General features: G+C 39.3%; 1 protein-coding gene across 1 annotated transcript in view; it reads left to right on the top strand.

The window, feature by feature from the left end:
- The window catches only part of WDR11 (WD repeat domain 11), a 55,613-nt gene that overhangs the window by 21,428 nt on the left and 17,582 nt on the right, over positions 1 to 16,603 (top strand). The window contains 5 exon segments of the mRNA XM_001924356.6: positions 5,854 to 5,960; positions 9,172 to 9,247; positions 13,118 to 13,226; positions 15,188 to 15,312; positions 16,001 to 16,148. Coding sequence (XP_001924391.2) covers positions 5,854 to 5,960; positions 9,172 to 9,247; positions 13,118 to 13,226; positions 15,188 to 15,312; positions 16,001 to 16,148 — 565 coding nt within the window.

Raw genomic sequence — 16,603 nt, forward strand, 5'->3', positions numbered from 1 at the left:
ACACGGCTGTTTTCCTTTCTTTACCCTGGCAATGGCAGATTGTAAAGTTACACATGCATAATATAAATGCATTAATCTTCCAGTAGTTTTTGACGGTTTTGTAGCAAATGTGTAAGAAAGGCCATTTTCTCACCTCTGTACGTCATATAATTACAGGTCTCATGTATATGTTAGAATATCTGGTGAACCCTAGTGTACCCATTATTCTGAATAAATGCATTTTCTGAATGGAGAAGGGTCAGCCCTTGAAGTATCACAACTTCTGATTGTGATGGTAGTTTCTAAAGAGTCTTCATAGCCCTGTTCTTCAGAGTGTGTGGTTTTGGTACAGCCTGGGCGACTGTTTGTTGCTACCTTATGCCGTGTGCCTCCAGTAGCTCCCTGAATACGTATCTGGATGGAGGAGTGATGTCCCAGAAGTGTTAGCCTTTGAGACACAGTGTCACAGGCATCTGTTTGGATCCTTCCAGGCCATTGTCCGTCTTTCTTCACTCCCTCCAGTGGTCCCTGCTGCAGCCAAATTCTCTCCTCCTTTCTTTCCTGTCTACGTTTCTTCTCCTGACATTTCTTTTCACTCCCGGCTTTTGTGTGCAGTGTTTCCTTTTATGGCAAATACCAAGCAGTCAGAACTCACCATTTAATCAGTGCTTGTTGTAAGGATTATGTTAACTCTTGATACCTTGCCTGCATCATTTCATTGACTCCTCACTGCACTTCTATTCAGTAGGCACTGCTGTTATTCCTAATTTATAGAAGAGGAAGCTGAGTATTGTGGCGTAATCTATGAAAAGCTATGCGGAATTCATCCTAGGCCTTTCGGGCTTCATAACTGAGCTCTTGGGGTATGTGTGCTAGATCTCCAGCTAAAAAATTCACATAGAAGTAGGAAACACTTTGGCAGTAAGATAAAAAATGTTGACTAAGCCAGAATTAATGCCAAGAATTTGATACATGCTTCTGGAAGATTGAGAAGGTTTTCATTTTTTTCTGAGTTCTGAAATCTTATTTATTTATTTTATTGAGGTACAGCTGAGGTATAATATTAGTTTCAGATATACAACGTAATAATTTCAGTAATTGTATATATTGTGAAATCGATACCACAGTAGGAAGTCTGTAATAAAGACACAATAGCTAGTTAATCAGTGAGCTATTCGCTGTAAGTAGGATTATTATCCTGGATTGTTTAGGTCGTGGATGTCACTAAGTTCATGACTTAGGCATGTTATGATATTTTGTTGGTGACACCAAAATTATTTATAAAGTGTTACTTGGGATACTAAATAACTCTGAGGGCTGTGCTGGTGTTGTGAACAATCAAACAAATGTGCTCCATTTTTTGGTATAAATTTTCCCTCTTTCCCTTTTGAAGATAATTCACATTTCACAGCCAGAGATGGGGCCCATCAGGGTGCTAATAAAATCCTGCTGCCTTTGTTTCAACTAATGCAGTTATAGTGTTACAATTAAAAGCCATTATGAAAATCTCACAAATATGTTCTAAGAATTGCTGAATTTATTATCAATAAACCCAATACAGTCTAGATACTTATATGCAAATTAGAGGCTGACTTTGAGAAGATTGTTTTTCTTCTTTGTACTAAATATGTTTTTTAAAACCATTTAATCTTAAGTACTTCAGTCACACATACACATGACCTGGGACTGCCTAACTGCAGATAGTTGCATCTGTGTGTTTTTTTTTAACTATGGTGTTTTAATGAGCTGTAGTTTACAAATAGGAAATGAGTATTGAGCATCTTCTGTATGCCTGTAAACAGACAAAACCTTGGAAGTTTGTAATCCAGTGGAAAATACCCAGAAGTAAAAATGTGGAGTGGTACCTGTCGGTCTTCTTACATTATTGGAGTTCTTATATTATTAGTTGATGTCTTTGTCCAGTAGACTAAAATTACAATAATATAGCCCAATACTATTTTCACTGTCAAAAATTGTTACAGCAGTAGTTTATGTGGGTATCAGAACATTGATGGACTCAGTGATGTACTCAGTATTGACTCAGTAATGTACTGATTGACTCAATACATTGAGTGACTTATGGAAAGTAAAATAATCTCTATTTTGTCTGTCTGTAAATTTGCAGAAGTTAGTTTCATATCGTTGTAGAACTTTAAAGCCTTTGAGAAACTGTATGCTACCCCCTCCAGCTACCCATGTTGAGAAGTAGCCTCTGAACGTTCCTAATGCAGGTGCAATGAACAGAGCCAGCTGAGGAATCTATAGGAGTCAGACTGTAAACACCTAACAGTGGATTCTAAGATTACAGTTGTTCAGTATTGAGGGATCCTACAAACAAACTTAGATTGAGTCAGAAGGTGAGCTGCTGTTCTGAGTTTTTGATAGAGCTCAATGTGGGGTTAAATTAGACAATAGTTTCCTAATCCCGGGTGCAGTGTTGTGCTCAGCAGTGTTTGATAAGGGTTTTCATTCTTTCCTTTTGAGAAATAACCCCCTCCTTATCTAATACACTTTGGAAGTCAAACTTGATTTTTATTTTCTTCTGTTGATCAGTAGGAGTCAGATATACAAGCTGCTGCTGGAATCTGCTCAGAGGCAACATACTCTTGGTGCTCAATTGTAAATAAGCAGCCACCCGTGTTCTATTGTATCTGAATACTGGGACATCCTGTAAACAGTGGGGAAAGCACTTCTCTGAATATGTACAACATGTAGAAACATAGGAGGAGTGGCGGGCTTTTTTTGGACATCATTTTTTCAATCTTGCTGAATGCCTGTCGCATGCTTGGAGAGACAGGGCATATGGCATCTCCCTTTTAAGCAAGTACAGTCTGGTGCATTGTTTATCCATCGGTCGCACTATTTCCTCAGCTGTTCAGGCAAAACCCTATTTGCCTTTTGAGTCTCAGCTTTAATGTTTCTCTAGGAAACCTTGCCTGGTCCCTGAAGACCAGGTTCCATGTGACTTTTACAAGCTCCTGTTGACTTCACACTGCTCTCTTTTGTAATGGATAACACAGATTGCGCTTGTATATGTCTCTTCTGCTAGATCATAAGCTGCTAAGGGACAGCAGTTCTGTCCATCTCGTTCACAGCTGTATTCCCAGTGCCTAGCATAGTCACTAGCATATATGGGGTACTGAACAGATGTATTTTTTTAAAATAAGAAATGAAAAGTGGGAGGGCTCAAATCCTTACTGTCCAGAGATGATGGCATTACTGTACTGGAGTGTAAGGCGTTCAGATTGCCAGCAGTAAGGCTTGGAGAGTATGTCCTAAGGTTTCTGATTGAAGCTACCAGACTTATGTAGGAAGCAGAGTAAGTCCAAAAATGATTCTTTTCTCTTTTTGTTCGCTCTAAGTAGAAATGTTATTGAGTGCTACATGTTAGGGGAACGAAAGAGAAGCAAGAGATAAAGAGCCTTTTCCCAGTGAATAATTAACTGGCTTACATCGTAGTCACTGTAGATGTGGTTTGAGTTCAGTAAATGGGGAGGCGTCATGAAGAAACTAGGGTTTTAGCTAGCTCTTGAGATGAGAGTGGTAATTGATGGTGATTGCAGATACATGCAGTGCGTACTCTGTGCCAGGCCTTCCTTATGCACTCAGTGTTACTGCTCCTGCCCAGCAGGTGAGGAAACTGAGATGGCGAGACGTGGAGAGCACACAGCTCGTAAGTGCTGGAGCCTGGACTTGAACTAGATAGTATTTGAAGAGGAAGGATATTGGTCATTCTATAGGTGGAAATTCTCAAGAGTATTCAGTTTTAAGCTAATCTGAGTGTTTCCACACAACTTTACATTTAAAGAGTTATAACCCTTGGTACTTGCAGCAAGTCCCTGCTGTTGCAGATATTATTTTCAACTCTCTTGGGATTATCTTTGCTCCTCTGAGAAGAAACAAGTAGGTGGATACACAGGGATCAGTAAGGAAAGTTACTGTAGTTAAAGTAGCAGACAAGGGGAGTTCCCGCTGTGGTGCAGTGGGATTGGTGGCGTCTTGGGAGCACTGGGATGTGAGTTCGATCCCCCGCCCAGCACAGTGGGTTAAGGAACCAGCATTGCCCCTGCTGCCTCTTGGATCTGATTGCTGGTACCTGGGGAATCCCGTATGCTGAGGGGCAGCCAAAAAGAAAAAAAAAAAAATAGCAGACAAGGTTCAGATGTTTGAGAGGGAAGTTTGATTAGGTGAGATGAGGCAAATGGCCGGATGGCTTTGAAAGTCACAAAGGAGAGTTTGGATATGATGCGGAAAGCCTTGTACCTTTTCTTGGGCAGGTAAGAGACATGTTCAGAGCAGTATTAATGCTAAATCTTAGCAATAGCGGTCAGATTGGAGTAGAAGTGGAAAAACCAGATCAGACGTCTGCAGACATTGTCCACAAAGGACAGATGGCAAATATCTCAGGCTTTGCAGGCATAAAATTCCTGCCACAGTTACTTGACCCTGCTATTGAATTGGAAGAGCAGCCGTAGACACTGTTGATTAAAAATGGTTGTCACGTAGATGCTGATGAGCAGTCACGTATAGAACAGAGTAAGTTTAGACTTGCCTCCCAGGCACCTCTATTAACCTGTGACGGTGCAGGGTAGCAGTAGCATTTCTTACTTCTTTTTGTGACTGATGATTCCTTTTCTGGTTACCCCCTCTCCACTGATGGTAAGCCCAGTTATGTTAATGGAAAGAAACATGGACTCACCTACTCTCAGTCCCAAATAAAGGGGACTCCCAGGGCTTTAAGTTGATAGGTTTCTGTCTTGTCATACATGTATGATTTTTCGTTTGTGCTTTTCTCTAATTTACAAATTTAGAGATTTCCATCCACTTCCAACTCTAATAGCTCCGTTTGTATTGTTTGCTTTAGGAATTTCTGCTTCCTAACCAACCGGGAATTTTAACCGAGTTCCTAAGTATATTCAACTTTAAGCAGTCTGCTCATTATGTATGTGTATGTGTATATATATGTGTGTGTGTACATACATATATATGTACATATGTGTGTATGTGTATATACATGTATATATGTACATATATACATGTATATATATATATATATATATATATTTGTCCTTTTAGGGCTGCACCCGTGGCATAAAAGGGTTTCCAGGATAGGGGTCAAATTGGAGCTGTCGCTATCAGCCTACACCACGGCCACAGCAACGCCAATCCTTAACCCACTGAGTGAGGCCAAGGATCAAACCATCGAACCTGTGTCCTTATGGATACTACTCGGGTTCGTTACCACTGAGCCACAGTGGGAACTCCTGCTCATAATATTTTTATACCACTTGTTTTTAAACAGTAGAATTCCTGGCAAATACTGCGATATGACTCTTTCCTTTGATAGAGTTTAATAGTAATTTTGATGCTTCTGTGGACCCTGATAATGAAACTATATTTTTATTAGATTTGGATATAAAATATTTTGTTTGGTTTTTTGTTTTTTGGTTTTTTTTTTTGCTTTTTAGGGCTTCACCTGTAGCATGTATAAGTTCCCAGGCTAGGGGTTGAATCGGAGCTGCAGCTGCCAGCCTATTCCTCTGCCACAGCAACATGGGATCTGTGCCTTGTCTGCGACATACACCACAGCTCACGGCAACGCCGGATCCTTAACACACTGAGCAACGCCAGGGATCGAACCTGTGTCCTCATGGATACTGGTCAGTTATCCATGAGCCTCAGTGGGAATGCTGATAAAATTTTAGAGATAACTTTATATATGTTGGAAATGTATGATAATATTGCCTCAAATAAATGTCATATTGATATTATTCCTTAATTAACTTGTATAATAAAATTTAGATTATAGAGAGAAACTTATTTTTCCAATAAAAAAGAGTATTGGATTAATCTTTGTTTAATCTCTCATTATAGGGGTATCGAATGGACAAGTTTAACAGGTTTTCTTTCTTTCGCTACCTCCACACCAAACAACATGGGATTAGTGAGAAATGAACTTCAGCTCGTCGATCTTCCAACAGGTTTGTGTGTTTAGACTATTAGGATATTTTAAATGGTGCTTCATATTGATCAAAGATGTTGCTATTTATAAAACATGTTCCAAAGTGCTTTCTTTCACCTTGGAGTTTTTTCTTGTTTATATATTCATTTCTATATATTCTCTGTTCACATATTCATTTTTTGATGGTTCTGTAATTTTTTGATGGTTCTGTAGTAACTGCACTAGAAAGGGTTCATCATTGTATGCAAATTGTGTTAACACAAGTCCAAGGTAAAATGGAGCACCCTTGGCCTGAACGAACAGGTTCATAAATACTGTATCAGTTCTACTTTCAAGTACATTGCTATGGATTACCAGAAATACAGTTTTAAAATAAATCTTTGTAGTTAAACTTAATTAGATTCTCTTTTAAACTTTTTGGTCTTTGCAAGAAACCCTTAAAATATTAAAAAATAAGGATTTAAAAAAATTTTTTTATTGAAGTATAGTTGATTTAAATGTTATGTTAATTTCTGCTGTGTGGCAAAGAGACTCAGTTATACATATACATATATTCTTTTTTATATGCCTTTGCATTATGGTTTATCTCAAGATACTGACTAGTTCCCTGTGCTATATAATAGGACCTCATTGTTATCCATTCTGTATGTAATAGTTTGCATCTACTAACCCCAGACTCCCAGTCCATCTCTCCCACACCTCCTTTCTCCCTTGGCAACCACAAGTTTGTTCTCTATGTCTCTGAATCTGTTTTGTAAATAGGTTTGTTTGTGTCATATTTTAGATTCCACATGTAAGTGATACCATATGTATTTGTCTTTCTCTTCTGACTTCGCTTAGTATGGTAATCTCTAGTTGCATCCATGTTGCTGTAAATGACATTAATTTGTTCTTCTTGTGACTGAGGAGTCTACTTTATGTATGTACCACATCTTCTTTATAAGGATTGTTTTTAAATGCTCAAGTTTAAAACTTTTGATAACCTCTGGCTGACTAAATAGGAAAACTTAATTTAGGAGTTTAAAGGCTTTACAGTAGGAAATATTCCAGTAAAGTAATTTGTTCAGAACTGTTAAAAACCTACAATCCAATGAGTTTCAAAATAACTTGGAAATGGAATAAAGTGAAGATTTTATATTATTTTCTTTATAGCGTATGGAGTAATTTCAAATAATTTTTTTTACAAAATTGGGAGTTTTTAAAAACTGCCTTAGTAATATAAATATAGTTTGTTTTTTTTCGTTTTTTGGTTTTTTTTTTTTTTTTTTTTTTTTTTTTTTTGCTTTTTTAGGGCCGCATCCACAGCATGTGGAGGTTCCCAGGCTAGGGGTCTAATTGGAGCTACAGCTGCCAGCCTACTCCAGAGCCATAGCAGTGCAGGATCTGAGCTATGTCTGTGACCTACACCACACAGTTCATAGCAACACCGGATCCTTAACCCACTGAGCGAGGCCAGGGATCGAACTGGCAACCTCATGGTTCCTAGTCAGATTCGTTTATGCTGTGTCATGACGGGAACTCCAATATAAATATAGTTTTAACTCATAAGTTATATTTGTGTGTAATAAATCATGCGTATAGTTACTTCCTTATATTCTCAGTGTTTATTTCCAGCTTACAGTTGTTCTTACCTACTTATCAGAGCATGTTACTAAATTTCAAAGAATTAGCTCCAATTTTTGTCCAGTGTTACTCTAGTCTCCTTGGAAGTGACCTGCCGACTGACCTCTGTGTCCATATTCCTGATTTGCCAACAGACTGGCACTGGTCACCTAGTTATGTAGCCCAGAGATGAAATGCGGTTCTGTAGTGTCGTTCACTAACGAGTCCGTTCATTTGTTTAACGGCTCGGGTTTGATACCTTAAAATCTCTCCTTCACAGATTGACTTCTGAGGAGCAAATTTCTAAGCAATAGTCACTGACCTCCCTTAGGGGACATTTGAGCTCACGGATGCTAGACCTTTGTAACCTTGTCTTCTAAGGAGGGCAGCAGACCAGCCGAGCAGGAGGGGGTGTGGGGTGTTTGGTGAATTACAGTAGTGATTCTCTTTGATGGCACTGAAGAGCAAGGAGCCACGCAGGCATCCTTTTGTCCTTGCATCAAGTGTGTTCTTGCTTTTGTTTAATGTAAATAAAAATATAGGGGAAAATACTAAAATGCATTTGTTCGAATATGAGGTAGAATGTGCATTTTTTTATAGAGAACCATTTAATCTTCTTGACCATTAACTAATTCTTAACATTACCCAATTTTAGTTTATAGAGACCTTTTGATAGGAACATATTAAAATATCATAGCTGAGTATTTTACACATGGGACAGGAAATCGTAAATACTTGTTCAAAGAGTGTTTGCCCCACTGGTGAGTATTGGGAAACATGGGAATGTTTATATTACTTTGGGTTTGTTTTTTGTTTTTTGTTTTTGTGGCAACACCCACAGCATATGGAAGTTCCCAGGCCAGAGATTGAATCCCAGCTGAAGCTACATAGGTAACAGCTGTGGCAACACTGGATCCTTTAACCCACTGTGCTGGTCCAGGTATTGAACCCACGCCTCTGTAGCAACCTGAGCAGCTGCAGTTGGATTCTTAACCCATTGCGCCACAGCAGGAACTCCTCTTATTACTTCGTGCTAGTAGTTTTTATGGTAGACAATTGCTTTACCGTAGATGCATTAAAACTTTAGAAATTGAATTCTGAATTTCTAAAATTAAATTATTTGAAAGAAACCACAGGACTTTAAGAAATTCTATAAAAAATGAAAATATCATAGTTCCTATTGTGGTTCAGTGGTTGACGAACCTGACCGGCATCCAGGAGGACGCAGGTTTGATCCCTGGCCTCGCTCAGTGGGTTAAGAATCCAGGATTGCCATGAGCTGGGGCGTAGGTCGAAGACGACGTGGCTGGATCCTGAGTTGCTGTGTCTGTGGCTCAGGCCAGTGGCTACAGCTCCAATTGGACCCCTAGCCTCGGAACCTCCATGTGCCACGGGTGCAGCCTTAAAAAGAAAAAGAAAAAAAAAAAAATCTTTTTACAAAGTAGATGTTCGAATGTAATATATTATTGATCTTTATTCTTTTGAGAGAATATTTTTGTATTTAGATTATTAGAAACTGAACAGGAGAATAGAGGGTAGCACTGATCAAATTACTTGATAAAGGTTTTTGGTTCTTGTTTTATGTACTATTTTTACATTTTTTTTTTTTTTAATGTTTGCAACTACAGGCAGGAGCATTGCTTTTCGTGGTGAACGAGGTAATGATGAATCGCCCATCGAAATGATTAAAGTATCTCATTTGAAGTAAGTGTCAACCTAATAAATAAAATACGGTGTTATCCCAAAAGAATCTCAAGGTTTTTTTTTTATCTTTAAGTAAATGAGAATGAAAGAATTTCTTAGTGATAGCAAATGGTGACATGCAGACATATCAAAGAGTATTTTAATCATAAAATTAAGTTGTTATTGCTTTTAATTCTCAACTTATAAAAAGACGAGGTAACTCTTGACTGAATCTTTACATTAGATTGGTAAAATCAGTGGTTCCATTTTGTTCCATCATAGCTGTATTGGTAAATACCTGTCACTCACTAAAAGAAATGTTATTTGCTCTCTGTTGAAATTCTTTTTTTTTTTTTTTTTGCTTTAATACAAATTTATTTCATGTGATGTGATGAAATTCATATTTCGGCTTCTACCTTAGTATGGGTTTATTGAGTGAAAGAATTTATTTTCCTTATCTATGATTTAGAACTAGTTTCTATAAGTTTCTGAGTTTTTGTTTCAAGGGAAAACACATGTAAAGCAGGATCACTAACCATGGAGACTGAGTGAAAACTAATCCAAAAAACAAAGAAAATAGTTTTAAAACAGTGTATGAGGGTTCCCTTTTCTTCATAGCCTCGCCAACACTTATTTCTTATCTTTTTGATAATAGCCCATCTGCCAAGTGTGAGATGATACTGCATTGTGATTTTGATTTGCATTTCCAAGAAATCAGTGATCTTGAACACCCTTTCATGTTGGCCGTCTGTGTCTTTGGAAAGATGTCTGGTCCCCTCCTCTGCCCATTTTGTTTTTTAATTTTTTAATCTTTATTTTTTTGTTTATTTTATTTTATTTTATATTATTTTATTTTGTTTTAGTCTTTCTAGGGTCGCACCCTCGGCATATGGACGTTCTCAGGCTAGGAGTCTAATCGGAGCTGCAGCCACTGGCCTACGCCACAGCCACAGCAAAACCAGATCCGAGCTGTGTCTGACCTACACCACAGGTCATGGCAAAGCCGGATCCTTAACGCACTGAGCAAGGCCAGGGATCAAACCCAAATCCTCATGGATTCTAGTTGGGTTTGTTAACCACTGAGCCATAATGGGAACTCCCCATTTTTATTTATTTATTTATTTTTTTTGCTTTTTAGGGCTGCACCTGTGGCATATGGAGGTTCCCAGGCAAGGGGACCAATTGGAGCTATAGCTGCTGGCCTACAGCAACGCAGGATCCAGAGCCATAGCAATGTAGGATCCGAGCCCCATCTGCAACCTATACCACAGCTCACGGCAATGCCAGATCCTTAACCTACTGAGCGAGGCCAGAGATCTAACCCGCAACGCTATGGTTCCTAGTTGATTCATTTCTGCCGTGCCACAATGGGAACGCCTCTGCCCAGTTTTTAATCAGATTGTTCTTTTGTTATTGAGTTTGATGCATTGTTGGGTTTGGTTTGCTAATGTTTTATTAGGGACTTTTTGCATCTGTGTTCGTGAAGGATATCAACCTAGTCTTTGTGTAATATCCTGGTTTGGTTTTGGAATCAGGCTGATGATCTTGTAAAATGGGTTGTGAAATATTCCTTCCTCTTCCTTTTTCTGGGTGAATTTGTGTAGAATTGATATTATTTCTTCCTTAAATAGGAGGAATTCATCAGGGAACCCATCTAGGCCTAGGGTTTTTTGTGTGGAAAAGTTTTAAGTACAAATTCAAATTCTTTCATAGATACAGAACTACTCAGGTTGTATGTGTTTCTCTCAGTGAGTTCTGATAGTTGTGTCTTTCGTGTAATCTGTTCATTTCATTGATGTTGAATTTATCGATATAAATTTGTTCACCATAATTCTCTTATTCTTTTAATGTCTGTGTGATCTGAATAAAGTCTTATTCTTGATATCAGTAAATTATGTCAATCAGTTTTATCAACTTTTTCAAAGAAACTCCTGTGGTGTCTTTGATTTTTCTCTTTGGTTTTTTATCTTCTGTTTCATTGCGTACCATGCTCAGCTTATCCTTTTGATGATCATTGTGAAATAGCCCCTTTGTCTTTGGTAACATTCTTTTTTCAGAAGTAACTCTGATCTGTCTGATTAGTGTTGCCGTCTAGCTTTCTTTTGATTAGTGTTAGCATGGCGTATCTTTTTCCTTCCTTTTATTTGTAGTCTCTAAAGATATCTTACAGACAGCATATACATGGGGCTTATTTTACCATTTGATCTGACAGTTTCTGCTTTTGTAGTGTTTAAATTTTTCATTTTTAATGTAATTATCAACATGACTTATGTTTTCATCTACCGTCTTGGTATTTTCTATTTTTTTTAATTTTAAGTGAATTAATAGAAGTTTTAATTTTATTAGATTTAATTTCCTATATGCAAAATACCAATTGCTATAGCCCACTTAAACAAAAGTTCTTTGGGGGAGATAATTTTTTTTTTTTTTTTTTTTTTTTTTTTTGCTTTTGCTTTTTTTGCCTTTTTTTTAGGGCCATACCCATGGCATACGGAGGTTCCCAAGCTAGGGGTTGAATCAGAGCCACAGCTGCCGGCCTACACCACAGCCACAGCAGTGCAGGATCTGAGCCCCGTCTGTGACCTACACCACAGCCCACAGCAACGCCACATCCCTAACCCACTGAGTGAAGCCCCCGGAATCGAACCCGCAACCTCATGGTTCCTAGTCAGTTTCATTTCCCCTGCACCACGATAGGAATTCCCTCAATATTTTTTTAAATTGGGAAGGAGTCCTGGGACTAAAAAGCTTGAGGATTGCTCCAGCCGTCTGGACTCCAGTCACTTCTCTTTCCAGTCAGTCTTGACTCTGCACAAGACTTACACTCTACCAAATCAATACATCTGAAACAACTGCTCACTTTATCACCGCTGCTTCACGGCTCAGTCCACTGTTCTCTGCACAGTGAATCTCTACACACCCTGGCATTGCATTGTAGGGTGTTTTACGTCTTTTATAATGTGATCCAAAAGTCACATTTCGTCTTCTGTCTCATGAGGGTTGCTCTCATTCCTCTGCATTTCAGGCGGCATGTTCCCCCAAACACCCTGTGTCCTTTCCTGTCTTTTGCCATTTATCACACTTGTAACCCTGCCTGGAATGCCATCTCCCTATTGTCAAAATTAATTTCAACTTTGATAGTGAGTCTTTATAGTGTTTACCAGATTCTGTCTTACATTAGTTATTTACATGCATGCCTTTACAAGTGTTTATATTAGGTATAATAAAATGTAATATATTACATCTGTGTAATCCATCAGGTTTATAAAATTCTTTCATGTGTCTGTCCCTTTTTTTTTTATTATTCTTATAGTGTTTAGGGAGGTACGTAAGACAGGTGTTATTAATGCTATTTTAAAGATAAGTAGAATAAAACTCAGAAAGTTTACGTGGTTTGTCTGAGGTCCCATAATTATCAGGTAGGAGAACCTCAGTCCTTTGGGGCACTGAGCTACAGGGGTCTTCCTGCTCTGTCACATTTCTTCACTGTCAGCAGGATGGAAACTTATGTACTTTTTCATTTAATTTTTACTATACCCTACATACCAGTCAACCCATTGAGGTAGGTAGTAGCATTTCCATGTCATGTATGAGAAAATTGAGCCTTAGGAGGATTATTGTAAGACAGGGCACCAGGACGTGAACTCCTGCCTTTTCTTATCCTCTATTCTGAGCTGGGCTTCTTGCCAGATTATGACTCTGTGGCTTTCACAGGTCCTCTCAGAGCTTTCCCGTCTTAGGTTTGTTAAGCATGAGGAGTAAAGACTAGCCTAAAGTCTCTTTGTTCAGAATCTGTCATCTTGAATTTTCTGATTAGCTAAACTTTATTTGTACCACTTATGGTGAAAATTTCACAAAAAAAAAAAGGCTTATTTAGTAATTTTATTTTAGGCAGTATCTGGCAGTTGTATTCAAAGACAAACCCCTGGAGTTATGGGATGTTAGGACTTGTACCATTCTTCGAGAAATGTCCAAAAACTTCCCTGCGATAACTGCTTTGGTAAGTTACAAGTTTAAGTACTCAACAGTTTATTTAGTCTCGGTACGTATATATGTGGTAAATGTTTTTCTTTCGCTGGAATTGAAATCATTACTGCTACGTATTTTCTTGTCAAAAATGTGTGTTGAGAGAAGGCGAATCTAACTAAATGGAGATACCTCTTATTTTCTTAGATAGGTTAAGCTAGTATTTGATTAGTGCAATTCCAATTAAAATTTTATTTAGATATTTTGAAGAACATGATAAACATATTCTAAGGTATTTATGAAAAAATAAAGGTCATAATAGCTACGTCAACCTTGCAAAAGAGAGGAGTAATGTAGGAGGGATGGATGGGGGTAGGACCTGTCCTACCCTGTGCAGTAGCTGTTATAAAACCACAGAAATAAAAACAACGCCATGTTGGCCTGAGAAAAGGAAATGGATCAACATATAACAAAGAGCTCATTAACAGACCAACGGATATTTAGGAGCTTAATATACAGTAAAAGAGTATGAAACTACAAGGGGAGGGCACACTGTTTAGTAGACGCATTGGGAAAACCATCTCACTCTATGGAGAAAACTCCTAGGTCTCTGCATAGGTCTGTGTTCAAGATATAAATGTAAAAAAAGGTAAGGCTATAAAACTAATATAGTCAAATATAGAAGAATAGTTTTGTATCCTGGGGGCAGAAGAGGCTATCAGAAGCTCAAACCAAAAGGCAAACAAACCAGTGATGAGTTCGAATGTATCAGGATTGACGCCTTCTATCCCATGGAGAATACCAATGTTAAATATAGAAGGTAAGTGGAAAGAAGAAATTTTCCAGCATTTAAAACGGACAGAGGACTAACTAATCCATCTAAGGGATTAGCTGTGTGGGAACTCCTGCAGTGAAGCCCCAGGAGCCCCAGTGGAAGGATGAGCAGTTAATGAACATGAACGGCAGAGAAACCTAAAAGGCCAGCAGGCTTGTGAACAAATATTCAGACTCATCAGTTTTGAGAGGTGTGGAGTGAAAGAGCCCCGATACACCTTTCAGGCTAACAAATTGGAGAACCAGACAGCATCCCCTGGGGGTATCGTATGGGCTGTAGGAATCCTTAATGCACTGCTGGTGGGAATGTAGACCAGTGAAAGCCACTGTGCAGAGTAAGCTGTGCTTGAGCAAACGCAGACATCCTCTGTGCTCCAGCCGGTCGGCCTCTGGTCACCTAAGAACTTTTGTGAGAGTATTGACTGCAGTGTTTTTTGTTCTGGTGGGAGTAAGGAGGCAATCTGGTGTTCTCTGCTGGGAGAACAGACTGAAAATTGGCGGGTACACCCATGGAGTGTTATGTAACATTCAGAAATAACAGAGGTGGGGCTTCAATACCTTGGCTGAGTTAAAAGAGTTAGAAACAAGTTGAGGTACATAACACAGTACTCTTTGTGTACATCACGAATCCATACGTGTAAAATACCCCCATGTCAGGAATTTATACATGGGAGAGGATATTAGATTAAATCCGCTAGAATCAGCAGGAAGAAATAAATAAAAGGAGAGGTTTGGGGTGGACTTAACAGATCACTGCTGGGCCGCGATGGAGGGTGGACTTAACAGATCACTGCTGTGCACCTAAGGGGAGGCGGGAGGGGAGAGGTAAGGATAGCAGGTACCATAATTAAATGTATTATTTTCATTTTGTTAAAAACCGAGAGCCTCGAAAGTTTAAACCTTTTGGAGTTTTTACCTTAATCTCTAATTGAAGATTAGAGGTAGAAGGAGATAGAGGTAGATTATTAAAATCTTCTGTCATAAGCTCTAATAAAAATGCACTGTCAGTCTTTCTTTAAAAAGTAAAACCTAAAACAAACCGGGGATTCATGTGTAGCACTAATACGTGATGCGGGGCAGGGGCGAGTACGCCCAGCTCTTGGGGAAGGAATATTTGACAAAGAAACAGCCCTCATGGGTGTATCTGTCTTTGCTTCACAGGAGTGGTCACCGTCTCACAACTTGAAGAGCCTGAGAAAGAAGCAGCTGGCTACCCGAGAGGCCATGGCCCGCCAGACCGTGGTGTCAGATACAGAGCTGAGTGTCGTTGAGTCATCTGTGATCAGGTGCCCTGGGTCCCCCAGGGTGATATCCAAGTCACAGTTGGGAACTTGACCGTTGGCATCCCGAGGCATCTCTCGTGTGCTTTATTTGAAGTGTTAGTACCTACCCCTGTCACTGAGGAGTCGGTTCTGTTACTGCACTGCTTGGTGCAGGGTGCAGCAACAGCAGGGGCTGTGATGTCCGCACGTCAGCACCCTTCAGTGACTGGGCATGCTCAGTGCCCTTCTCTTCCGGAGACATCACCTGCTGAGATGCAGATGAGTGTAGCACGGACATCCAGGTGGATCATACTGTCATTTATGTTCACCAGAGAAAAGGTGTTAAGCTCTAATTTATATGCCATCCCATCCCCACCAAATTTACAAATAGAGAACTTCGGAGGGAGCGATAGGTAGAGGTAAGACCTCTGTTCCTCTGAGGAACCTTCTGCGCAGAAACAGTACAGAGGCTTTTTTTCTCGTGTAAAGTCTAGGTCACTGTGTTCTTCTGTATGGGGTACACCTTCTCTCATGGTCCAAGGAGCTGTTTTCCTGCTGCCTATTATCGCCAGGCAAAGATTAGTCTCAGCCTTTTTTTGTGTGTGTAATGGTTTTGTCCTCCTGTTAATGCATCTATATTTGAGGCGAGGTAATTAATTCTGTCACTCTAGGGAAAAGAAATATCTTTATCTTGTTTTTCTCTATCCCAAAGCTTGTTGCAGGAGGCAGAAAGTAAATCTGAACTCAGTCAGAACATCTCTGCCCGGGAGCATTTTGTGTTTACTGATAATGATGGCCAAGTTTATCATCTCACTGTTGAAGGAAACTCAGTGAAGGACAGTGCTCGGATTCCACCAGATGTGAGTCTAACCTGTGGTGAAGGCTGCATTACGATCTTTTTTCCGAGATCTTACTGCTTCTGTATCCAGCGAAGCCATGGTTAAGTTGAAAAGCTATTTCAGAAAAGTCGAATGTAAATAAACTTTACTGAGGGGATATTATCATTGATTAAACTTGCTTCGTGCTGCTAGACGAGAGCATGGTAACTGTTTTGATTAAATACTTACCATGTGCTATTCATTTTTATCCCCTGATAATCCATAAGGAATTATTTCCATTTTAGCTATGACAAGACTGAGGGAGATAGGTACCTTTCCCCACTTCCCCAGCCTCGTGATGTGGCAGAGCAAAGTTTTAAACCCGGCTCTCTGTCTCTGACTCCAGCCTCTCCTTTTTCCATTTCAAGCATTAGCCCGAAAGGTTTGACTTGAAATCTAGTATTACTTTGTGGTGATAGTAAGCAAGTTGTAGGTGT

This window comes from Sus scrofa, chromosome 14 (assembly GCF_000003025.6).
Source record: "Sus scrofa isolate TJ Tabasco breed Duroc chromosome 14, Sscrofa11.1, whole genome shotgun sequence".
NCBI classification, from domain to species: Eukaryota; Metazoa; Chordata; class Mammalia; order Artiodactyla; family Suidae; genus Sus; species Sus scrofa.